Genomic DNA, 26840 nt, shown 5'->3' with positions numbered 1-26840 from the left:
TAACACTGTCTTCAGTGGTGGAATATAGCTATTATATTTACTTAAGTACTGTACTTAAGGACAATTTTAAGGTACTTGTAATTTACTGTACTTTGAGTAATTCCACATTTTCAGAGGCAAATATTGTAACTTTTTACTCCACTACATTTATTTTTAAGGGTTTAGTTACTTTGCAGATTTAGATTAATAAATATAATCAAATAATAAATGATGATGTAATATAGATAAACTACCCAGCAGTATATAAAGGTATTAAAATGATCTCCATCTTTGCCAGCTGCAACATTAAAGTAATGCACACATTAACCCACTGTGGACAAAAGATGCACCTGCGAGTCCAAGCGATGTTTGACAACACTCCTACTCAAAGAGCAAATTGTAAAATTTTATTTTAGACATTTATTTACTATTTTATTCATATATTATGCCACTTTTGTGAACCCGAGACTTTTGTTAAAGTGCCCATATTATGAAATAAATCATTTTTCTGGGATTTGGGGTGTTATTTTGTGTCTCTGGTGCTTCTACACGCATACAAACTTTGAAAAAAAAAAACATCCATGCTGTTTTGAGTGAGATATGGGTTTCTGAATGTGTCCTGCCTTCAGTCTCCAGATAAGCTGGTCAAAATCGGCAGGGACGGTCTACGTCATTGGCCGAAACATTTGGTGTGCTAACCACTTTAGCTAATACCACATCAGCTAGCTGTTTCTCCAACTTTGGTCAGTACAAGGCAGGATTAGCCGGGAGACTTCTTCTAAACAAGGGCGCACTTCCAACTTTGTGTGGATTACCTGCAGAACAGGGACATGTAAGTAGTTATATAGTGTTTTAGAAGTGTTTTGCCAATAAGAACGAGGTGGCTAACTGCTAGCAGCGCTAGCTTCTAGCTAGTAGTCCTTACCTAGCCAGTCCTTCTAGGATTTCGCGGCCTTTTTTATTGAGATTGTTGCAACCCAAAATGCCTGATTTTGCGGGAGCTTTTGTAAAAAAGTTGCAATATCTTTTGTATGTTTGTTGCAATGAATTTGTGGGAGACAGTGAAAGTTGCAAAAAAAGTTGTGATTTTTTTTGTATAGTTCTTTAATAATAAAAAGGAAACTTGTTTCGGGAGAATAAAACTACTCTGGGCTGAGTTTTTCTAGTAAACTTACCAAAAAGGCTCAGGATGCTGCAAATGTTGGTATAATATGAAAATGGCTGGTGGATTCAAGACAAAAAATTATAATTTATTGAATTAATCAAATTTGAAGATATGTGTCAGTGGCTTGTTGATCTTTACATTGTTAGTTGATTTCCTAACCTGGGCGTCAGAAGTGGGGGGAACTGTATGAGCAGCAGCCCCGCCGCCCCGCTGCAGCAGAGAGCCGACAGGATTGAAACAGCAGGAGCTTACAGCGACTTTAGAATGAAAAAACGTTACAGCGTACATTGATGTTAAAATGTATAGAGGTAGGCAGGAAGGTCTGACATGTTTTGCTCGGTCTTTCGCTGTGCGTTTTGTTGGTAAATGTGAGATGTTCGAGTCTCGTCTTCATATCAGAATTTCGGAAAGATTTCTTAGTCTCGCTTGGTCAGTGGCACTCAGAGTCACATTGTACTGATGTAAAGTCTGGCAAGTTGGACTGCTGGGATTGGTTGAAGTCGCGAGAAACTCCGGTTATTGGTCAAATTTGAAAAAAAAACGTTTGGTCGAAATTGCGAGTCGCACCAAAGTCACGGCGATTGGTTGAATTTGCTTGAATTGGTGCGAAATCCTGGAGGGACTGCCTAGCTACTGCGCATGTGCGACTCCCATCAAAGATGGGATAGAAGTGTGATTCCTCACTCTGTAGCTAAAACAGAGAGCTCAACACACAGAGTGAAAAGAGGAGCTGCAGCAATGTGCAGTACAACAAAAATATGGTGTTTTTTGAAAATTAAACTCAAAATACAATTATGAACCTGAAAATGAGCAAAATATGAGCACCTTAACTCATTTCAAGCACCAAAACATTTGAGTGTAGGTATGTTTTCACAAGAGATTAGAGAAATATTTCCGCTTTAGTGCCAAATTATCTCTTTACACATTGCTCTGGAACAATTTTGGGCGTCACTATGCAGAACGCTGAGTTTGTTCTGAATATTTTGATATGAAACACATGGGGATCAGTTATGTGGAAATACCCTTAAAAGGAGAATTCAAAAATATATCTAAAATGCCCTTAGACCTCAGAGGGTTAATGAATCAATAATTATAATACAATGATATAATGTTTATTATTAAAAAATGGGCCATTCTGCATGAGTACCTTTGGTACTTACTTTTTTACTAAGTAACATTTTGAATGCACAATCTTAACTTGTAACAGAATATTTCAGTATTTTTCAGTAAAAGATCTGAGTTCTTCTTCCCCCACTGTCTGTCATGTCTGCATGCTACACATCAAATAAACTTGACTCACACTGACTTTGAGAACTTAATTTATTAAAAGTTGGGTGGCTCTGCTCTCAAAAACTAAAACATATTTTGGTAATGGTTTTGAACATAAAATAGATACTGATTATTATTAAAAAAAGAAGTCATGACATAAACCACCAAACTGACAGACAAGGACTGTACATTTGTACATAGAAGGTAGCAAAACAGACCTACCTATGAAAAACTGCTACTTACTGTATAACTAATGCAAAACTGAGAATTTGAGTTGGCTTCAGTGAAGAACACTGAAGGGTTACATAAGATGTGTGGTGACATATATATTGACATTAAAAACACATAAGGTGCCAAATAAAAAACACTGACCAGTGATCCTACTTGGAGAACCTTACTCTATTGACAGTTTTACAATATGTCCTCACATGTCCACCCTAAAAGGCAATCAATACGTCAGAGCCAACAGTCAATATTTGTGACAGGAGTGTTACAACACTACAACTGATTAAGATAAAAATTCAATATTTTAATGGCACAACTAATTGCATTTCTTACAGTCGCAACACAACCTGGGCACTAATCTACTGTATGACATTATTTAACATTTGAGTTAAAAATATGAGTATTCATATTAAGGTGCTCTCCTCACACACTTCATTCAAAGAACTCCACTTTGACATCCGTGTAGTCTCATTACCTGATCCGTAGCCTCTTTACTGCCACAAGCTGACGTAGATTTGGTTGATTTAGAATGTTAAATGCTGTAATTTAGTTAGTCTGGAGGTCAAACAGGAAGTTAATAGATCAGCTCTGCTCTGGTTAATACTAGCCAGTAGATCCACTGTCCAGCAGACTTTTATTCCACTATCAGAGCCCATGTACACCTGGTATTAATTTGTATTTGGGTATCTTATCTGGACAAGAAAAACATACTGTATACTTGCAGAGTGAATCTTTACAGATTACACATACTCTATCATGTCTGTTAGGGAGCTGGGCCATGAGCAGATAAAATGTGCTGTGAGAGGGAACTTAAGGCTGAACTTGTTTCCATGTAGAATAACTGATATTTTTGACTGTTCTTAACGCTACAGACAATCTACTGCTGCTTTTTAGGGCTGGGTGTGATCATTGTTTTCTTTATCGATTTATCTGATGATTATTTTCTCGAGGCAAAGCCCGACCACACATCTTCAAATTATAAAGTACTTGTTTTGTCTGACTAACAGTCTAAAGTCCAAAGATATTCAGTTTACAGAAAATCCTCAAAACGGTGAAGCTGGAACTAGACAATGTTTGGCCTTCTTGCTTAAAGAACTACATAAATTGATTAATCGGTTACCAAAATAGTTGCCGGTTCATTTTCTGTTAATCTACTAATCATTTAAACGACTATTTGTTTCATATATAGCCGCTCTAACAGGAAGTCTCCAGATATTCCACTTGAGGCCTCTTGTGGATTTGGAGAGCTAGACCCTCACAGTCACAGATGTTTGCTGACAAGTCTACCATCTGCCGACCTTATTGCGGGTAGAACCAAAATGACGAGAATGTTTATTAATATCAGGTGTAATTGCAAATGTCAGTATCCAGATAATGCTACTCTGACTCCTAGACATTATGTCCATTACGCAACAATTTATTAGCTGTAACTGTTCGTGATTTAATTTCAGTTCCAATGCAGAATGTGTTCATAGCATTGTAAAGTACAGGTGTGGAGATTGGGACATTGGATGATGTTTGCCTTCAACACCAATGTCTTTGGTTCACTACCATATTCACCTCCACAATGGAGGTTAGGCTATGTTTGGTTTGTCCGTTTTTTTGTTTGTTTGCTTGTCTGTCTGTCTGTCTGTCTGTCCGCAAGATTTCAGAAAAACTACCAACCATATTTTCATGAAACTTGGGGGAAGGGTGTAGAATGGGCAAAGGAAGAACCCATTACATTTTGGAGCGGACCCGAGTCATGGGGCGGATACACAAATTACTGTGCAATGTTTGTGCTGCATTCATGTGGTGTCGGATTAATCAGAAAAGTGTGTTTCTGACTGGGGAAATTTCCACTGCATTAATATTGTGAGCTAGGGGCACGCCTTGGCGGAGATCTGCGCTCTCTGAGTGCAATGTAAAGAATTAGACCATTTCTATTTCTATGTTGGCGCCATCTGGTGGTAGTATAAAAAAGACACTGTGGCAGACAGTAATGCATTCATTTTTCTTCAAACAAAAGCCATCAGAATAATTTGAAATATGTTATAATCACATTAAAAAAATTCTACACATAGTGGCTTTAAGTACATGATAATACACAATAAGGTGTCCTGATATAAAATGGAGGAGGCGGAGAATAACACAATTAGGGAAGTTAGGGTGAAACTTGTCTACATGTCTGTGTAGTTACCTTCAGTTGCATCAAGAATATGTGGCCTCAGACATTTGTGAATGCACAGTGTATTCTGTCTCGATTTTCTGACTGGAACACACAGCTGATCTACTGGCTAATCAACGCTGATAAACTGTGTGCATCTTCAAGTCTTTTCTGTGTTTTGTTCCTTTTCATTTGTTGCCTCCCTTTGTTCGCAGAGAGTGTTAGGAGAGGAGAGTGTGAATACGAGCCGGGAACATGGAGATCACAGCGCTGACGCTCAGCAGAGACACCGCAGGTGTGAGGTTACAGCTCGAGCTCGCAGCTGGGAAAAGAAGAAAAGCATTCATTATATCGGATGCTCGGTGTCGCATTTTATTGTGTTACAGATTTTTTTTTATAATTTATATATATATAATTATTGTTTCATTTGTTTGTTGTTTTTATATTTAAGTTGATGTATTTTGTATGAATTTATTTTTGATTATGTGTTTGCTTTATAATTGTTTTGGATGCTAACGTTTGATAAGATGCTAAATATTTGTAGCTATTTGTGTTTCTCATTCTATTATAGACACATTTATATATAGTATATTTTTTTTCCTTTTATATATATTGAGCCTGGGAAGACAGAAATAATAAATTCTAAATCCAAAATATCATTTAATTCGTATGTTTGGCGTATAATCTCAACAAAGCAAAAAACTGCAAAATTACTGTATACATTTACATCAGAATCACATTTGGATAGAAAGACTTTTATTACTATTATTATTATGTTGATTATTATTACACATTTTATTTTTAAATTTTATTTTTGGGCTTCAGACACTATTGCGTACATCTATGCAACTTAAGTTGAGGTGCAAACTATTATTTTGATGCAAATTGCAATGTAAATAGTACTACATTAAAACATGTCAAAACAAATCATATTAGTAATTCATCAAGGCTTGATATCAGACACAATATAGATAATGTAGTCAGGGATAAAAACAGTAGATAAAACCGTAAGTGGTGACAATTCTTATATTTTAATATTTCTCATTTTATTTGTATTGATTGATTTGTGAATAGGTTTTGTGTATGTATTTGGTCTATATTTATATATAGAAATGTTCTTTTTCCTTCTTTGTATGTCTTTTTTTTTTAATTCATATTTATTGTGCGTTTGTCAGCGCAGCTTTGACATTTAGTCACAATAATAAACCGCAGACCACATACTGCAGGCAGTTAATGCCACTTGGTCTCCAGACAAGTTAAACCTATAACACTATGATTCAATTATTTAGACCGATGTGTTTTTATGTTATTATATAAAGAATGTAAGCAGTAAATGGCAAAAATAATTATATTTACATACATAAGCATGACAATGACATGTATAAAGAGGATTATTACCACCACTATTTCGCATCTGGCAGCATCACTGGCTCTTTCCTACCTGAGTTTAACTGTATGTAAATTAACTCTCCCTAATGTAACCAAACCCAAACTGAACAGTAACTGTAGCTGACAAAAAGCCAGCCCAAGAGGCCACGCACACAATGGCAAGTGCTGAGGTAAATTAGATAAACCACAACGTTTATCATATCTCTATCAAAGTAGTGTTACTTCAGCTATCCAGGTCGTGTGTAGTGACGCAGGTAGCAGGTTCTTAATGCCTCATTTCTGCATCAAATGTCCAGCTTGTGTTACTTATTAATCAGCAAACGTCAGGGAAAGTTGTACAGCCTGCCCCCTGTGAAATATCTAGAGCTATCTAGGCTGAGACAAGCGAGGCTTATTCCAAAATTGGGGAAGATGAAAATGTAAAGAACGGTTAGTACAGACTCTACCACAAGTAGAGATGAATTTATCATCATTATTATGCTGAACAGCCCTTCTAACGCAGTTTCTTGGCCGATTTTAGACCCTTTTAAGGGGGGCTCAAGCCACCCTGAATTTCATCTCAGCCCCTCTAAAAAATTATAATTTTAGAGTTTAAGTGAGAGTTTGTGAACTTGTCTGTTAGCGACAGAGGACAAACAATTACCATTAATAGAAAGGTAGTTTTGGACAATCGGAGGTGGTTGTGCCAGACTCCCGCCTTTGGCTGAGGCTCTATCTGATCTGTCAGAGGGAGAGCAGGAGTGCCGTTGTGAAGTTTAACGTTGGTCGTCCCCAGAGAAGAAGTTGGTAATTTCATGGCGCAGATTAGAACCCAAAGTGAAATGTAAGCAACTAAAATTGCTGAAAGTTAGAAAATGTTGTCAAATTGGTCGTTACTACTGTCACTTATAAAGTGTCGGGTTTAGTTCCATCATAGTGTTAATAGTGTCAAAAACGTTAGCTGATGTTGCTTCAGTAGCTAGCTCAGAGATTATCAGATAATTAAATTACTCGTTTAGTGGAGTGGGGGGGGTTAACACTTTTGCAACGCACTGTATCCGTGTCACATTCTCATTAGGGGCTGAGGCCCCCTAAAGGTCTGATCCTAGAATCGCCCCTGCGCAATTAGTTCCAGCGTTCTTCTTTTTAATCACGTCATCGTGGGTTTAATGTGAATTTGACCTCTGTTTCCAACATGACATTGAACACCTTTGAAGTACTATGTGTGTTCTGTGAGTACATGTGCGTCTGGTGCTTACTCCGGCAGCTTTTCCCATCTCTTTGCAGCATCCCAGTCACACAGCTGCAGACCGGTCCGGCCATCTTACTGGTGCAGATCTGCTCACAGCCTCCGTTTCCCTCCTCACACCAGTCTAATGCTAAAGGGAGACTTTACAGGTGAGTCACGCAAATCCTGGAAAAGCTTTGGAACTTGACTAAATAGCTGTAGAAAGATTTTGGATCAAATAAACTTCTGTAAAGTTTAGTACAGTGAACTTGGACATCAAGTTCCTGTCTTAAAAATCTTAAAGTTAAAGTGCTCATATTATGCTTGTTGGCTTTTTCCCTTCCCTTTATTGTGTTATATATCTTTTTTGTGCATGTTATAGGTTTACAAAGTGAAAAAGCCCAAAGTCCCCCCCAAAGGGACTTACCATCTCCAACAGAAAACACTGTTCACAAACTGCTCCAAACAGCTCTGTTGTAGTCCAGCCTTTATTTCCGTTATAATGCTCGCCTAGCTGCTAGCATGGCACGCCCTCATACTCTGCTTCTGACTGGCTAGTAGTCCTTACCTAGCTACTGTCAGGGCTCGCCCTCATACTCTGCTTCTGACTGGCTAGTAGTCCTTACCTAGCTACTGCGCATGTGTGACTCCCAACAAAGATGGAACAGAAGTGAGATGTCTCACTTTGTAGCTAACACAGAGAGCTCAACACACAGGGTGAAAAGAGGAGCTGCAGCAATGTGCAGAACAACAAAAACATGGTGTTTTTTGAAAATTAAAAAAAGTAAACCTATTTTGATATAACCTCTAAATACAATTATGAACCTGAAAATTAGCATAATATGAGCACTTTAATGATACCAGAAGCTGTTTTGCTTTGAATTTCCACCCATTCTAGAGGTAAAATCAAGCAAAGTGTAGTTGGTCGGCTCTTAACAACACCTGGACAGGACCTTACTTACCTCTCCTTCTAATGGGTCCCACAGTCAATATGTGCTCTTTATGGTCACTGTCCTCCGAGTACATTCTTCTCTTGTGTGGACAGTTCTGGATGCACAGTACACATACATTAATACAGCAGGCATTGTTTCATCAGCACTTTTCCTTTGAAGATTTTAAGATCTTCTCACCACTTTGCAGGCGTTTGTTTCCGAGTCGCACAGGGTGACGTCACAGTGGAGGTGGACCTCCTCGTAATCCCCGATGAACTTGAAGACGGTGACGTGGAAGCGACAGGTGAGCGACACGCCGTTCTCTGCCATGCCGATGGTGTTGTCTTTAATGTTTGGACACCTAGAGAGGGACGGATGTTAACGGAATAGACTGTGTTGATGTCATTTACCAAGCAAAGGTTCTTGCTTATCAGGTGTTCAATTCGCTACTTCATATTTAAAAAAAAAAAAACGCAATCTTGTGCTCTGGGGTAGTTTTCACTACTTTCTGAGATTTTAAAGGCTAACCAACAATTTAAAAAAATTAGGGCTGCACAATGTGCTGCAAATGTATGGAAATCACAGTTTCCAAATCGCAGGTGGGCGCAATATTTGTTAAAGGAAAAATATGTATCAAACCATTCTGAATAAAGTATTATGGTGCTGCAGAGACGTCCCGGCCTACAAATTCTACCCTACAGACTAAAGAAAACATCTTTGTTTGGTACAGATCCTCGCAGAAATCACACTCCAATCATTCTAATTTGAATATTTTTTAAATGAAAATTAGAAAAAAGGATACAAAAATGATCATTCCCTCCAATATCGTGAATCACATTGCAATATCAGTCAAAATAATCACAATTACATATTTTCCTTCATATCGTGCAGCCCTAAAATAAATCAACAGATTAAAGGTGCAGTAAGGGATTCTGCGCAAAGATTGTTGATATTTGAACTAAACTGCCCCCGCCCCCACAACCCCTTCATAAGCTCCGCCCCCCAGATTCACAGACAGATAACTACTGTCAAATGCTGCCTCCCCCCCTCCTACCATCAACTGTCGCCCCCTGTTGCCGATTGGCTGGAATAGTGTTTTGTGGCTCGGGCGCTCCTTTCTGTTTGTTTTCCATTTACACAGCCAGGACGGTGTATTAACACGGGATTTTGTTTCAGCGCACACAGTAAATAGAGAGCTGGGTGACCATGAGGACATATTCACTGAATTTGACAAAAAGTCTATTGGATTAACATCACTTACTATACCTTTAATAAATAACACGAATAATCGTAAGTTGCAGCAGGAAAAGAAAACTGTGCTTGTGATGCTAAGCCCAACATTTTGTGTGTGTGTGTGTGTGTGTGTGTGTGTATCCAAGCCTACCCTCTCTCTATGATGATATAGCGGAGTCGGTCACTGCTGTAGCGGGACGGCGTGGCCCAGCACATGTTTACTATGAGGATGAGCTGGTTTTCATCGGCCCCTTCCACAAAGACACCCACGAAGAGGATGTCTCGCGTGCTGAGCACCACCTCCCCCTCCCTGTACGGGTTTCGGTACGAGGAGTTCTTATAGAGAGCCATCTTGGTGATGAAGTTTCCTTCCTGGGTCGGTAAGGTGAGGTTTATCACACTGGAGGGTGGAGGAGGAATGTAGTCAGTTGTTATGTCTACACATAGCGTTTTGTTTTTTTAATTGAAGTAAACTTATTATTCTACGTGTGCTCTATCTCAGTGTTTCTCAAATGGGGGTACGCGTACCCCTAGGGGTACATTGGAGTACTGCAGGGGGTACATGAGATTGTTGCAAAATACTAATTAAAAAATATGTCATGCACTATAATAATGAATTATCTTAGTGATGGATTCTAAACATTTGAAATGTAGCATTTCAATGTTTTTCAGTTACAAGGTTGTTGTTTAGTAAATGTATCTCTGCCAGCGCTGTATGTACAATACAGAGCTGGCCGTATTGTTTTGCGCTGGTCATGCCGTACTTGGCTTGAAAAACAACTCAAAGGGGGTACATTATTGAAAAAAACTTTGAGAACCACTGCTCTATCTGACCTGAGCATGGGCTTGAGGACAGTCTCCAGGGAGATCTTCAGGTCCAGTTCGTAGGCGCAGGAAAACTCCACGTTGATGGTCTTGTCTCTGGTGATGATGTTCCCGGTGTTGTTCACACTCTCTATCCACACGGTGTTCTTATACATGATGTGTGTGCTGTTCGACTGGCGGAGAGATATTCAGAAGAGTCGCCGTCAGGAGACAGAGAAGCAAAGATGCTTGACAACAGTTGATACATGAGATACGCTACAAAATGATTGAGTGGGATTTCCCCCTTTCTGGTCTACATATCCCTGCCTCTGCTGAATTCTTGTTTATCACCGGTGGGGACTCAAAGTAATCAATGCAACTTCACCAATAGAACATATATTATATACCTAAAATAGAAGTATTTTAAACTAAGTAAAGTGCTGTAACTTGAACAGTGCCATATAACGATAAAATCCGAGCGGCAGTTGCTGGCTACAGGCACCGCCAGATGACGGTCCTTTCAGGGGCCATGGATGGTAGTTGAGTTAGCCAGAAAAACAGTGAGCGTCATGCGGAGAGGACAGTAAAGTTTAGGCACCAAAACGACTACGGTAGTTAAGTTTAGGAAAAAAGGTCGTGGTTTGGATTAAAACACTCGAACAAGCATTTTCTTGGGTGAAGTCTTTTGTTTTCGCCGAGTTGAAAGCGATTTATTTGATGTTGACACCACGCTGTGCTATTTCATTCTGAGATTATTTTCCATTAAATATTGAAGTTCATAAATAAGTGTTTTGGCACGGCTGGCCCGAGTGTCAATATCCATGGTATTGAAAGGGGGATTTAATTCTTGCATGTTTTGTTTTGTTGTGCATGATCAAAAACACCCCCCCTCTGCTTTTTTCACAAATCGTACCCTGCCGAAGTGCTGTAAGAATAGGAATGAATGGAAATGCACCTGTACGATGGAGCCACAGTGTCCCTTCGTGTTGTTGATGCGAAAGGAGATGCGGTCCTCTCCCTCGATGCCGGGGCAGTGCTCGTCGTTGACCCTGACGTCCTCTCGTTCAAAGCCCAGCTGGAAGAGCTTACACTTGGAAATGGAGACCTCCATCTGAGCATGCTTACAGTTCACCTCCGCCTGGATGATGTCATCATCACCTGCCAAACACACAGACAGACATCAGGTACTGTACATGGCAGTGGGAGACCAATATTATTACTCCTGGAAAGTGTGGCCCATCACGCTGTAAATATGTTGCCTAAGGCTGGCTACACACTGCCTGCGTGGCGTGAGCGTGTCAGCTGCGTGGCGTGTCCGTTTTTATTTTGGCTCCCATGTTAACAGGTTACAGCTTGCACACTGCCTGCGTGACACGTCACATGCATGCTAAAAATAGGACCGACGCCTATTTTTCACGTAAGTGTGTTGGGAGCGTTTCCAGGCAAAATAGAATATGAAAATATGTTTATATGTCATGTTGACACGAATACATATTAATAAATGACATTCTGATGTTTGAAAGTCTCTAGGTTTTGACATAAATGCAGATATAAATGTAATTTAAAAATATAATAATAAATAATTATAGATTTTCAAATATTGCACCTGTCAATACAGAACGAAATATTCTGTAGCCTATTTTGCCATCAATACTGCCGACGTTGTCTTTGCTGTAATCAAATCAGTATATATTTATGTTTAACATGAAGTATACTACTGCTTGAGTGCAGTAAATCAATGGGAATGTGTACAGACAAGGCTAGCAGCAGTGTGCAAAGACATAGAAAACAGCACGCAGCCGCCACGCAACTGACACGTGCCATGCAGGCAGTGTGTAGTAACGGGCGTGTCTGCACTGTGGTCCTGCCGCGTCGCGACCCCTGCGAGCCCAAGCTGCCATTTAACCCAATGCTTGATATTCCACCAGCTGCGCCACGGTGCGTCCCAGAAGCGCATGTGAAGCTGCTCTCCGCTCTGCTAAAGATACGCGCCAGGTCTATTCACGGTCTATTCCGGTTCGCGTGAACAGCCGGGCAGGAAGTGAAACAGCGAGAGCATCCAGTCAGATCATACTTACAAAACCGTTTACATATTTGGAACATTATAAACCAAGAAGATTCACACTGATGCCAGGTATAGTATTACATTTTGTTTGTTTTGGCGGCAATGTAAGTTGTTCTATTTGGACTAGCGAACGAAAGAACTACAACACCATGGAATCAGAAAAAAAAACATGTTAATGAGCATTAGAGGTAGCAATACATTGACGTAGGAAAATTAAGACCTGTATAAAATTATTTAAGACCTAGAACACAATACTTCAGCGAAGACTTTTTAAGCCCCCACGGAAACCCTGATACTGGGACAGGATTAAAAGCGGATATGCATGATATGAAGGCCTTGTTGCTCTATGAAGCGCTCACCTCCAGTGCTGGTGGGCAACTCTGGACAGCCACACAGGTCACCTCCGTTCTCCAGCTCACAGGTGAAGTTTGTGCAGATCTCTCCTGCACAGGGGTCGTAGATCCATTCTGCTAAAGACAGGTCAACACACAATGTTAGCTGTCACACACACTGTTGGCTTAAAGCTATAGTGTGTAGTTTCTGTCTCCCCCATGAGGAATTTTAAGTATAGATATTTTTTAAGTACAGCAACTGTCATTGCATCCACATGACGCAAGCCTCTGGTGATTGAGCACCACCCTTACCACTCCCACACACAGTTACTTTAAACAATTATTTTTTGCGCGAAATTCGCCGGACGGCACCATTTTCTGAACATAGCCATACTGAGAAATACAGAGAGAGTTTTTTTGAATAGCTTTGTATCAACTCATTTGGCAATGGTTTGAATATAACGGACGTTCATTATTATAAAAAAGTTACGCAATAAAGCATTAAGTAAAATAATGCATATTCAGTATGGTGACTCAACCAGCCAAACTATGGCTGATGAAAAGCACTGGGTGGAATTTCTGCCAAGGGCTTAATTTCAACTGGGGGATGGGGAGGACACGTCCCTCTCAGTGTGCCCCCCCCCCCCAACCTTTACAGTTTCAGTTTGATTTACTCAGTAAAATCTCTCTAAACAGTGTCCTCTTACGGTCCAGCCACCACAACAGAGGCTTGATCAAAACATTTGTCCATCTGATCTAGGGGTGCAACGATACATCGATCTAGCTCGATATATCGATTCAATGATCCACGATTCAATATTAATGAAAATATTGATAGAATACAATTGTCAAATCAAATTTTAGTTGCTTTTTTTGAGTTGCTATAAATGTACTGTAACTGTGTTGAATGGGCATATGATAAAGTCTTATATAGATCGCAGGCCCCTGACGATCGATTGAATCGAAATCGTATCGTGACAGACTTTAAGATATTAGCAAATACCGTATCTTTGTCCAAAAAATCAATATAATATCGTATCGTGAAAAAACTTGTGATTTACACCCCTAATCTGATCGACATCTCATCTGAGTCACCTTCAAAAAACTTTACGGGCAGCAGAAAGAGAGACATGCAGTGCCATGTCTGTGTGTGTGTGTGTGTGTGTGTGTGTGTGTGTGTGTGTGTGTGTGTGTGCTAGGAGAGGCTGGTGCCTCGCGTTGCCCTTACAGCAATTCTCTTGGGTGATCCACTTGGTGGTGAGGGTGCCCATGGAGCGGCAGGCCTCTGCGTAGGCTGCCAGCGAGCCGCAGACCTGAGCCTTGCGGTGATTGTAGCAGCCGTCCAGGTAGCAGGACTGGTAGAAAGGCCGGGGATCCAGCAGGCCGTGGCACGGCTGGAAGAAGCCCTTCAGCTGGGTGAGCTTCTGACACGCATCTTCACTTTGCAGCGCCAGCACCGCCGTGTTGTCACAGGACTGAGCCAGAGCCACAAACTGGGTTTCATCACAACTGGAGGAGAAAGATAAACATCCAACTGTCAAAGTTATAGTATTATTATTATTTTAATGTCTGTTTTTTTTTCTACTTGCAAATACTGTACGTACTGCTATGCACCTCCAGCATGGACTCAACTGATTCAAAAGCATCAAAAGGCAGAAACAATGGCGGACTGTAAAGCCAAAACAATGAGCTAAAAGAGGCTAAATGAACTGCAGAGTTTGGCGCTGAATCTCTGTTAGTTTGTTACTATGACAGATCCCTGTCACAATAAATGTAGCCATTGTTTCCATAAAAAGAAATGCTAATTGCATTATGAGCTTTCATGTTACACTTCGAGCATGATCTCCAAAAGGCTTCACAACAACTGTACGATTAATATACATTTAGTGTGCAATATATTCCACCGTTTCTGTAAGCCTCACCCACCTGTTCTGCATACCGTTGGTCTTCCAGCTCTGGGCCAGCTCCAGGGCGCTGACAGCCGGCTTGCCCCTGGAAGTGATGTAGTCGTCACTGGGGTCTCCGTTGAAATTCCCACACAGACCGCACACCTTGTTCTGAAGCCGTTGGCCCATTGTGATGCTAAGGGTGTTAAAGCGGTTGTATCGAATCTGGATGTCCTGAGGTGTGTCGATGACAATGAAACCTTCGGACGTGGACAGACGCGTCATCAGCCCAGTTAGAAACGGTACCGACACTGGTGTACCATTAACCTGTGAAGACACAGGAGACGGAAATCTTTACATCTCTGAGTCAAGACACACAGTCACTTTTATTTCATTTACTTTACATGTTACATTGTTACATGTTACATTACATTACATTTAGCTGACGCTTTTATCCAAAGCGACTTACAATTACAAAAAAGACACATTGGTTGATGTATCACAGCGGGAATTGAACCCGGATCTATTCAATTTTCAATTCAATTCAATTCAATTTTATTTATAGTATCAAATCATAAGAGTTATCTCGAGACACTTTACAGATAGAGTGGGTCTAGACCACACTCTATAAATTACAAAGCCCCAACAATTACAGTAATTCCCTCAAGAGCAAGCATTAGCAGTAGCTATTGCGACAGTGGCGAGGAAAAACTCCCTTTTAGGAAGAAACCTCGGCAGACCCAGACTCTTGGTAGGGCGGTGTCTGACGGGCCGGTTGGGGGTGTGATGAACAGTGGCGATAATAGTCACATTAAAGATAGTGGAACAGTGACTTTGAAGGTAGTCGTTGTAGTTCATGTCACAGCAGGACGTTGCGGGATGAAACGTGGAGCTGCAGAGCATGGGTGGATGCGGCGGACGCAGCAGAACGCGGCCGGGCGTTGCAGGGAATTGCAGAGCATAGCAAAGCATAGGATCTCCCACAACAAAGGTATGTGTCATATCCACTGCGCCATCACCACCCCTTTCAGTGACCATAACATGTCCTCACATGCTAAATTCAGACTTCTCTCTGCTCTCAACTAAGTTTTGACCACTGTGGGATTTTGAGTCCTCTTTTGACTGCAGGTGATGATAATGAACATACTGTGATGATTTTAAATATTATATTACCATTTTTCTTGAACATTTATAATTTTACTGACCTATAAAACATATATGTAGGAAAGATTTGAAGTCATTACCCTTTTCTTTTGACCCAAACCGGACTTGCAGATTTAATGAAGGTGACATTGTGTTCATTTTGATCATTAGACCCCAGACCACCCTCCTTGCTACGTCACTTATGAACTAACTGTTAGACAACTGCAATAACAGAAATCCAAATAGACCTATTCGAGATTTGTGAGGGGTAGTGCTGAGTAAAAAGTACTGTCAACACCAATCCCAGATATAGAGCATCTGGAAATCCATTGTATTTAACTATGTTTTAGAACAGGAGTCTCTCTGAGGCCCCAAACAGTAGCAGACTTCTGAGACATGTCATTTGGTAAAAATGATTTAAAGAAGCAACTACAGTGCCCCATAGAGTCTTTGTGCTTTCTTGCCTTGCAGGTTTACTTGGATCGTGGTTGCACCTGCTGCCGTGGTCCTGTTTGAGGCCCACTGCTACTTTTATTGTTATTATTAGTCATATTTCTATTGTCATTACTGCTAGTATTGCTATTTGTTTGTTATTACTGTTCATATCACTCTTTTTACCCACTGCTATGATAATAATTAGTCCTATTTCTATTATTGTTATAGTTGTTAATGTTATTATTGTGGTAGCTGTGCATCTCTGTCTCTCTGTCTCTCTCTCTTTCTCTCTCTAGAGTGTGGTATTAACTTGCCATGTACGGAAAGTGTCCTGAGATAACTTCTGTTATGATTTGACACTATAAATACAACTGAATTGAATTCATATAATTAGGAAAAGTCATCATTTTAGTGATGTCCTTAATTGTTGAAAGTGAGGAGGGAATCCAAGATAAACCATAACCATGGGTTTTTGTGAGCTTTTGCAATTAATGTACCCAGGTGAAAGTTGTTATTTGACAATTGCATAGACAACTAAGATTGCCATTTTTTTTCTGCTTGATCACCTGGGGCAGGAATGTAGATGTGTGTCATCTGCATAAACTGATTTCATTTTCACAATGGATCACTGAGGGGTAGCACCAAAAAGAAAAGACAGCCCAAAGCACATATTGTGACAATCTGAGATGGTGCTGTAATTACTGTTCTGGTGAATATGACCTGAGCCCCAAATCACTAATACCAACACAGTTCTTATGGCAGTTCAGAACATTTTTGCCATCAATAGCTTACTCAGGTCAAGCAGGATTAAGACTCATTAAGAGCCAAAGCAATCAGCAAGTCATTATCTACCCCAGTGGGTGCACTTTCAGTGGAATGATATGGAAAAAAGCTTGAACTGGAGGAACTCTGCCAAGCTATTAGTGGTAATTGGTAAATTGGACTGCAAGTACTGAGGCAAGAAAAGGGAGATTTGAATTGGATCTGTTTGCTTAGTTTCTCAAGGAGAGGTTTGACACAAGCATCTTCGACGACAGACGGCACAAGAAAAGTAAGTTGATAATGTCAACAAATAATCTCCTAACAGAGATAATTGTTCTATTAAAGCATTTGACAGAAGCAATAACACAAACCTCCCCTTCCGAAGGAAATGTTAAATTCATAAGCAATAAAATGTACCCCTCAACTCTACAATTTATACACTTGGGGGTTTCGCAGTTAGAGCCTTTCTAGGTCTATTATGACCAAACGATGATGTTTGATAAACCATTATCAGGTGTTATTACACACTGATATTATTCTTAGCAACAGTCTGTTATAAAGAATTAGCAGACCCCAGAAAGCCGTTGGATTCAACCAAGCCGTGTAATAAGTAAGGGATAATGTAGAGCGAGGCGGTTGTTAGAGTGAATACAACCCTCGGGGTCGGGGTCCTGATCACCCTGTCGATGTTCGCTATAACAACCGGCTCGCTCTACATTATCCCTTACATAGACAGTTGATAGTGTTGTTAATGTGGGTTAACGTTTGTTGTTTGTAAAGTCGGGTTAGGGGGTTTAACATGACATCCACTGTAGAACTGAGTCCATGTAATGTAACCAAACTACAGAGTAGAAATCATGACAAGATCAATTAGTAATTTCTGATATTTAGCGGACGTACTGACAATCCAAACGACGGTCCAGCGCTTCTCTCACCTTGACAGTGCTGCCAGAGATGAGTATGTTCTCCTCATTGATGTAAAGGTAGACATGGGAGATGGTGGTGAGGTTGGGTGTGCTCCATTTATCAAAGTTAGCGATGAGCTGGAAGGAGAGGTCAGGCAGCTTGTGACAGTTTGTGGACAGGACGAAGGAGCAGGAGGCCGGGAGCCGCAGCGACGCCCCGTCGAAGGTCCTGAAAACCCCACCGCCAGACGCCACGCAGTGCTGGGAGCGCCGCGCAAAGCAGCCCCGCACTCCGTGCCGCAGAGTGCACTCTTCCTCTGCTATACAGCGCCTCGGGTCGCACTGGATCAGGTTTCGTCCGATGCACTGGCAGCGTTTGGTACAGTCACTGTTCCAAAACAGCTGTTTGGGCTGAAATAAAGAAAGACATCGGATAAAACCAAAGCTGAAACAATTAGTCAATTAAACAAAAAGTATTTAAAAAATGTTGATAATGGACTTTTTAAAGCAAAAATTCTGTGTCAAAGATTCCCAGATTCCAGTTTTCACATATTTTGAGTATTGGGTGAGGAAAAAAAAGCAATTAATTGTGAAGGATATTGTTCTATATTTTCAGACTTAACTAATGAATAGATTAATGGAAAAAATAGTCGGCAGACTAATCTATAATAAAAATAATCAAACAATTGTACGATTTTGATGCAACTTTGCAAAAATACAAGTTTGGTGTGAAGGATTACCTTTATAGATTGAATTTAGAAAATCTTTGTCTTTGTTCTTCCATAACATTTCTATACTTCACTTGTACTAAACGGCACTAAATGAGCCAGAGAGGTTTGTTAAAACGGATTCACATATTTTCATGTCATAACAATGTCAATCATTGAATTAAACTGAAAGACAATCATCCTCTACTTAACCTCTGATCTATCTATTTATCATCTATGTATCAATGTATATATATGTATGTGTTATCCATCCATCCATCTAATACCAGCCTGATTTATACTGATTTATATATAATACGGTCAGTGTAACGCTTATCAGTTAAATTTTCTAAGCACAAACGGACATTTGGAAAAACAGAAAAATGGGTTCCAATATCCAATTTTTCATTTTTTCCGACCTTGACAAATTAAAAAATTGGATCTTTAAACTGTTTTTACAATTTTCTGTTTTTATTCAGAAAATCAGAAATTTTCAAAATTACAAAATTGCGTCTGGGCTCCAATTATTCAATACTGCCATGGTATTCTCTACCTCGTTCCGCCTAGCTACGCCCCCCCCCCCACACTCAAAACCATCAGTTGCAAGCACCTCTGACCCCAAAGCCTATCAGTTTTGTTTTTTTTTTGGTCCATATGCAATTAATGACCTGCATATTCCGCAAAGTAGAGGAAGAGAATACCATTGCAGTATTGAATAATTGGAGCTCAGATGCAATTTTGTAATTTTCTCAATTTCTGATCCTGAAAAACAGGTTAAAGATCCAATTTTTTTATTTGTCAAGGTGGGAAAAAATCAAAAATTTGATATTTTAACCCATTTTTCTGTTTTTCCAAATGTCTGTTTGTACATAGAAAATTGAACTGATAAGCGTTACACTGACCTAATACCATCCTGATTTAGTGTTTAGGCCTTAAAAGCCAGCTTTTGCTGCATATGTCATTGAGTTTATTCCATGTAGTGCTGGATGTGGGACTGACCTCATAGTACTTGCCATCAGTGTAGCAGCCACAGTTCTGAGGCAGGATGCAGCTCTTGCCGTTGAGCACGTAGCCCTGGTCACACTGACAGCCCTCCACACAGTCCTGGCTGCAGTCCCTCTGGCCGCGGGCTGGGGCGCACTGGGGCGGGCAAACCGACACACAACTGGAGTAATGGCTGTTAGGTGGACAGCTCTGGACTGGGAGCAGGCAGGTTGGCAAAGGTATTAGCTAACGACTGCACTGACTACATTGTGCACATACTGTAGGACATTTTTCAGGGGTAAATATTTGTCAAGTGTTGATTGGAGAGGCCACTGTTGGGCTTATGTTGGGTCTATGGCAGCTGTTTAAAGGAACAGTTTGACATTTTGATGATGAGAAGCCCAATATCAATCTAATACTTGCCTGTAAGTACGGTGCTGGAGTCAGGGCGTGGTTAGCCTAGCTTAGCATAAAGACTGGAAGTAGAAGCAACATCCAGGCTCCATCCAAAGTTCAAGAATACCCCTATCACCTCTGAAGCTCACTAATTAACACATTGTATCACATTTGTTTAACTCATGCACACATCAATGTAAAAAAGAAAATGTATGGTTTTAGGAGGAGTAATGTAACTATTTCATGATTTACAGACGCCTGGCGCAGTGACTGTGCGTTGGGTTTGTTCTTTATATTACTGTTTCACCCGGTTTACCCAAGTCCTCTCACTTACTTCTAGCGGTATCTAGCCATTCTGATACTTTTGGCTTTATGTGCCCAGGGTTTGAGAAATGCACCTCTCTGCCTGAAATCCAATACAACGGAGTTGAATGGAATTAGGTTTGTGGTACTCATTGCACTGACAATTACTGTAATTTAACATTTAAAATGCCAACAGTAAAAACACCCTTGTTACTGTGAATAATCCACAGATCTCACTGTCAACAGTTTTCACTGGAACTACTTTCCACCAAAGAAATAGGTTTGTTTCTCGAAAGACATTTTGCTGATGATTTTTCAGAAAGTTTTCAACACTGTGAAGCACAAATGAAAGTTATTTCACCTCAGTTGTATTGGGTTGAAGCAGCAATCTCAGAGATAGATATTTAAAAACACGCCCGCCGATAGGGGGGGACAAACGGGTCTGTTGTCCCGGGCCCAGAGTAGGGGGGGGCCCAGAACTGGGCCCTCGTTAAATTATGGAATAATTGAAAAAAAAAATTTTAATAGGCCTATTTGTGGAAAAAAATATGTAATATTTGAGAACATAAAAGCTTTTTATTTGTTTTCTTCCTAATTGTCCTTGAAATAGTGGTCAAGAACCCCCCCACCCCCAACACAAATATGGTTTGGCCACTTATCAAAATTTGATGTTGTTGAAGTTCAGTACGCTCAAAATTTCCGGTCAGCACAAGTCCGGTGCTTAGAAAAGGAAGGAAAAGAGAAGAAGAAAATAGAGGCCTTAGAGATTTTCTAAATAAATATAAAAAAAAGAGAAAAGGTGGTGACGGTGAAGCTGGAACTGTCAACGTAGAGCGAGGTAAAAAACAGCGCAGCCGACGTTTACGAGCCATGTAACGTAAGCTAACAGGCCAGCTCTCATGTTAACGTCCATTAGCTTGTATAAAAGCCTGAGACAACACGTTCTCTCTGACAGAAAGAGTTGAGTTTGGTAGCTCCGTCAGAGAGGATGAGACAGAGAGGAGAGAGATCCAGCTGCTGTCAGGGGACAGAGAGAGTGATGCGGGAGGGGCCCGCTGCCTCGCAACGGAGGGACAGAGTCAAGCTACCGGTGAGAGAGAGAGAGAGAGAGAGAGAGAGAGAGAGAGAGAGAGAGAGAGAGAGAGAGAGAGAGATGCGGGAGGGGCCCGCTGCCCTGTTGGAGAGTATGAGCAGGATGGTTCAGAGATGATCACACACTTAATTTCAGTGAGAGATGTGAGGAGAGGAGAGGAAGATCAGATTAGAGGAAGATCAGAGGAGAGGAGCAGGAGAGGAAGAGGAGAGGAACAGGAGAGGAAGAGCAGAGGAGAGGAAAAGCAAGGGAAAAGGAGAGATCTGGGCACGGGGGGCCCATCTAAGCTTATCTTGTCCCGGGCCCAGGCAAGACTGTCAGCTGGCCTGTTTAAAAATCTGGACAAATAAAACTATCTGCATGAGTAGATACCACAAGAGGTAAGAACATATGTGTTTGGAGACATTTGCAGCACTGCACGCATAATCAAAGTACATGGTGAAATTCAGGTGAGCCCAGACTTGCACTCACCACATGGCGTGTCGCTCCTCCAGCCGGTAACAGGCACACCTTGGGTCTGACAGGTGCCGGCGTATATCTGCAGCCAGTTACAGATTGTATCCTGAGCTCCCTGGTCCAAACAGGTGTCCTGCAGGCAGCTTTGATAAAAGAACGCTGGCGCCACCTTGCTATGACAACGTGCAAATAAACCTCCTCGATCCACAATTAGCCCGCACAGCCTTACTGCCTCAGGCTCCACAAACACATACAGTCCATCTCCGATGTGAAAACGTATGCCTGTGTCAACTTCATTTGCCCCATTGTCCGTGTTCATGTTGGCATCAGTCACCATGAGAGGGGCGTCATTTAGATCGCTCGTCTCTCCCAGGCCACAGCGTGGGCAGGAGTCTCCACAGCCCACCTGGCAGAAGGTGTCCCTCTCTGCCCAGGCCATGCCCCAGTCAGTGGTGGTAAGGGTGGGTGGGGATAAGGGCATGCCGTGGCAGAGGCCGCAAGAGCTGTTGTAGAGATCGCGAGGCAACGTCAACAGGAGGAGAGTGTTCCAGTCAAAGGCCACCTTCAGGCCAAAATCTGTCTCCAGAATGAGGTGCATGCCCCAGGTGAAGATGTTGACCTTCCCTGGGCCCAGCTTCAGTGGAGGGTACAAACGCTCCTTATTCACCTGAGTGAAGAGAGATTTAATAAAACTGGTTCTAGTTTGAACAGGTTTAACTGTTATTCTAGGATCCGCATCAGATGACACATACACATTCCTACAGAAGCCTTTTTTAGCACCAAGTCATAGTTTCCAATCCAACTGACCTGCCTGTTTTCAAAGTATGTGGGGAAAACCAGGTGATGAATGGATAACATTAAGACTCACTGAAAGAACTTGTATGCCTTTCTCATATAATCTAATTGTATAAGAGAGAATGAGACAGAAACAGAGAGAATGAGAAAAATGTGTGTGTGTGTGTGTGTGTGTGTATGTGCGAGCGTGCATGTGTGTGTGTGTGTGTGTGTGTGTGTGTGTAAGTGTTGGGTTATTTGTGTGTCATTTCTATTCCTCCTCAGATCTTTTAGTCGGTTTGTGAACCCAGTCCAAATGTCACTCAGGGTCGGGGATTTGTCTGAGCCAAATCCAGCCTGATAAAAGATGCCCATTGAAATTAGATCCACCTTAAGCCAATCAAAGAGGAATTCACCCTCTGCCTGGTTATTCAATCGGCTTGATTAGAAATAACGTGTCCTCACAAATACACAACAACTATGACCTTCAGCGGTCATGCATAAAAGTGGTGTTATAATCAATATTCATACTGTATCATTAGCCTGGTCACAGCTTATTCCTTATTCCAGGCATTTCCTTATATGAAACACAATATATAATCACGGCGCTTGTTTCATTTACTCACTGTGACAGTGTTTTTGTAGCTTCGAGACACTTCAATCTCATACTCGTAGACCTCCAGAACAAAGCCCCTCACCCAAATTGCTTGGCCTGTGTCCCTTTCCTCATTACGAGCTGCCAATTTAAAGTGAGGGAAAGTTCCACTGATGGTTGCGGGCTCCCTGCTTTCTCTGCCACAGCTGGTGGTGGCCATCCTAAGAGAACAAGAGCTCTGCAACTCAAACGGTACGCCACCAAATGGCAGAAAATGTCCATAACCAGCAGCCACACACAGGGCCTCAGTGCGCGGCTGGCAGAAATACAGGCCGTCATTCTCCTGGCAGTACTCCTCAGTGTGACAGGGTGCGAGCTGACAGTATACACTGTTGTCGGAGCCATTGCAGTAGCAGCGCTCCTGGCACTCCCAGTCTGTCCAGAAAGTCTGATTAGTGGCCAGCTGGCGTCCGTGGCTCATGCAGCCACAATCACTGCGTGCCACACACAGGCCATCGCGAAGCGCAAAGCCTTCCTCACACTGACACCCCTCCTGGCATGGCAGAGGGCACGGCTCTTCAGGTTCATCTAAGTTGGCACAGGTCAGAGGACAGGCGCTCGTGCACTCATCAAAATGACTGTTCTGAGGACAGGGAAGAGCTGAGACAGAAGAACAAGGTATGAGATAGCAAGCGAGAGGCAAAGGCAACAGGCAAAATCCATATTAAAGGAATACTCCACCACAGACCTTTGTTTTGAGTCACTCACTGTAGGACTGAATGGTGGTTTTCAGCTCTCCCTGGGACTCACCATGGTTACGATGAATCGCACTGGTGACCAGGTTTATGGCAAAAGAAAATGTCTGAGTTCTCAAATCCACCGCTTGTGTGTCAGTTGATATGCTCAGTAGGTGTTTTTATAACATCTTATTTTTGTCAAATAAATACAAAGCTTTTCTTTCTCTGGCACGGTTAGCTGTGCACTTTTGTTAAACAAAAACGTTTTCTAATGTTGGACGCTGACAGAAATAAGCATCTAAGTGCACTAGCAACAAATGGAAGCAGTGAATGAAACCATTTTGGCAATAATATCCTTGTTGGGAGCATAGGGAGCATATGACCATATGACCGTATATCCTGAAGGATTGATTAGAGAAGTTTCAACGGACATTTTGAAACAGGGTTGCTGTTTAAATCTGAATCTGAGTAAGACTACAGATGCGGTCTGAAGGAGGAAGCCTTAAGAGCCACCTTTCAAGCCTACACGGCATGAGTGATAAAGCAGGTTTTTGGTGGAGTACACCCTCTAAATGATAGATAAATATTAGCGCAACACTGACTATCGAGAACTGGTGGAGTGAAACTTAAGAGGAATTCTAGTAGATCTTTTTTTCATTCACTTATCAAACACAGGTATGACAAATAAATAGCTACATTGCATTTTAATAATTGCTGGAACAGAGCCATCGTCATTAGTATTAGTTCCACCTGTGCTTTTCCTGCTCTGACTAATCAAAATGATTGCTGTGAAGCCAGTCTGTGAGTCTGATTTATTTAGGAACAATAAAGAAACAAGTGTGCTCTGACGCTAGCAAGGCTATCAAAATTCATGATATTCAGTAAGCAAAATGACATGTAAGGTGTCAATTTGGTGTTTTTACAGGGGAAATATATATAGGTATATACATGTTGGCTTCTTAAAGGGGGGGATGACATAGTAGGTAGCTGTAGAGGAAATTAAATATGAAAATACTGGTATGTTTGTGTATCTACCATAGCGACAGGAAGTAGAAGCAAACTGCTAGCAAAGATTTTTTGAAAAGAAAAATATGCCTCCCACCAAATTTTAAGTCTTGTTACATGTTGTATCAAATATTTTACTTGGTTATATGTTAATAAGAAAACATTTTCAGTTTTCAGACGTGTTCAGTTTTTGTATGTAGGCTTTCTCAATAACAAGTTACAACTAGGGCTGAACGATTTTTGAAAATAATCTAATTGCGATTTTTTCCCCAAATATTGCGATTGCGATTCGATATTCGATTATTTTTTTAAGCTCTTTGTCTTCTGTATTATTCAACAAAGACAAACAATAAATCATTGTATAGTATGAACAACACACAATTACACACTAGACAGTTAAATAAGTAAAAACACATACATATATATATATACATACATACATACACACACACACACACACACACACACACACACACACACACACACACACACACACACACATATATTTTTTTTACAGTGCACAGAGAGGAGCTGCCTCCAGCCCCTCCCCCTCGTGAAGTTGCGTGCCGACACCGTCAACACTGCACTTGCTCAGAGAGGCTATCGTTACGTTAGTTGCTGTGGTCTTGCCGTGGGATTAACTGTACTAATAAAACCGTTGAAACACCGCGGCCACGCTGCTGTGAAAGCTCCCCAAACCGTCATTTATCAGTCTGATTGTTACCCCTCTCAGTGGCAGCTCCTCCACCCATATCTTTATATCTTTATAACGGAGCTAACCGCTAACCGGAGCTAACCGCTAATCAGAGCTAGCTCGTTGCCAACCGAGCCTTCAGTTCTGCGTGCCTGTATCCATTAACTGCATGTATGGACTCGAGCCCAAACAAAACCCTTCATTTTATTAAAATGGCTGTAAAAGTTTTAAACTTCAACTCAGAATTGTTTGAATGACAGATATCAGCTCAAGGTACAGTGTAGCGTTAGCGTGCTAAGTTGATGCTTTCTCTGCGTAGTGCAGACTGATTTGCTCTTGCGAGTCATCAAATCGAGACCAAATCGCAGCCTTTGCGATTAGTTAATCGCGTTTTAACATATCGCGATATTATCGCAAATGCAATTAATCGTTCAGCCCTAGTTACAACATAGTAAGACAGGTTTAAAAGTGTTTGAAGGCATATTCATTCGTTATTGGCAGAGCCACACGGTTGATCTTTTAATCTCATTATGGGTTAGATGCCAGACAGTTCAAATACCAGCCTGTTCCTTTAACACAAAGATATTTCAACTCACGGCAGTTGGTGACACTCCTCCAGGAAGCGAGGCCTACTTGGGCATCCTGACAGGCGGAGGCATAGGCCTGCAGTGAAGAACACAGGGCTGAACGATTCCCTTCCCTTACACACATGTTATACAAGCAGTTCCTGAAGAACGGTGAGGGGTTCACCAGTGCATGACATGCCAGAAATGAACTATTCCCCGGATCATTGATGGTGCCACACATCCAAGGACTCTGGTAGAGACGCAAGTCTGTGCACATTCGATACAGGTCATCGCAGTCACCATTGCAGGTGAGGTCATCGGCAATGGACCGCCAGCCATCTGTGAACTGTTCAGTGGACTCCGCCAGGCGTCCGTTTGGAAGGCGAAGGTCATCAGTGGTATTGCTATTGAAGACGCCACATAGACCACAAGTAACATTGTAGAAGAGGGTGGAGAGGGAGATGTTGACGAATCCCTGGTGAGAGTACTGGACACGAATCAGACCGCGGGACTCCACTACTGTAGCATTGCCTGGTGCTCTGTAGATCATCATTGTCTCCATTGGATGGACATATGGGAGCGCCACTGGTTCACCATTCACCTGGAACACAAAAAGGTGTCATAGCCATTGGTTTGCAGGAGCTGAACATAGA

General features: G+C 41.4%; 1 protein-coding gene across 3 annotated transcripts in view; it reads right to left on the bottom strand.

Annotated features, from left to right (window-relative positions):
• Positions 1-2446: 2446 nt before the first annotated feature.
• Positions 2447-26840, bottom strand: part of tecta (tectorin alpha) — a 68328-nt gene continuing 43934 nt past the window's right edge. For all 3 annotated transcript variants that reach the window (XM_039778519.1, XM_039778512.1, XM_039778513.1), the window contains 15 exons: positions 26218-26788; positions 23217-23845; positions 21832-22483; positions 19584-19783; positions 17908-18288; positions 14673-14959; positions 13975-14255; positions 12774-12884; positions 11305-11507; positions 10380-10543; positions 9697-9945; positions 8511-8673; positions 8343-8427; positions 7412-7531; positions 2447-5106 (listed from right to left, as the gene is read on the bottom strand). In XM_039778519.1, coding sequence (XP_039634453.1) covers positions 5006-5106; positions 7412-7531; positions 8343-8427; positions 8511-8673; positions 9697-9945; positions 10380-10543; positions 11305-11507; positions 12774-12884; positions 13975-14255; positions 14673-14959; positions 17908-18288; positions 19584-19783; positions 21832-22483; positions 23217-23845; positions 26218-26788 — 4197 coding nt within the window. In that variant the 3' untranslated portion in view covers positions 2447-5005. The remainder of the gene's footprint in view (positions 5107-7411; positions 7532-8342; positions 8428-8510; positions 8674-9696; positions 9946-10379; positions 10544-11304; positions 11508-12773; positions 12885-13974; positions 14256-14672; positions 14960-17907; positions 18289-19583; positions 19784-21831; positions 22484-23216; positions 23846-26217; positions 26789-26840) is intronic.

This window comes from Perca fluviatilis, chromosome 16, assembly GCF_010015445.1.
Source record: "Perca fluviatilis chromosome 16, GENO_Pfluv_1.0, whole genome shotgun sequence".
Classification (NCBI taxonomy): Eukaryota; Metazoa; Chordata; class Actinopteri; order Perciformes; family Percidae; genus Perca; species Perca fluviatilis.
The sequence above is the reverse complement of the archived record's forward strand: the minus strand, read 5'-3'. Positions and strand labels throughout refer to the sequence as shown.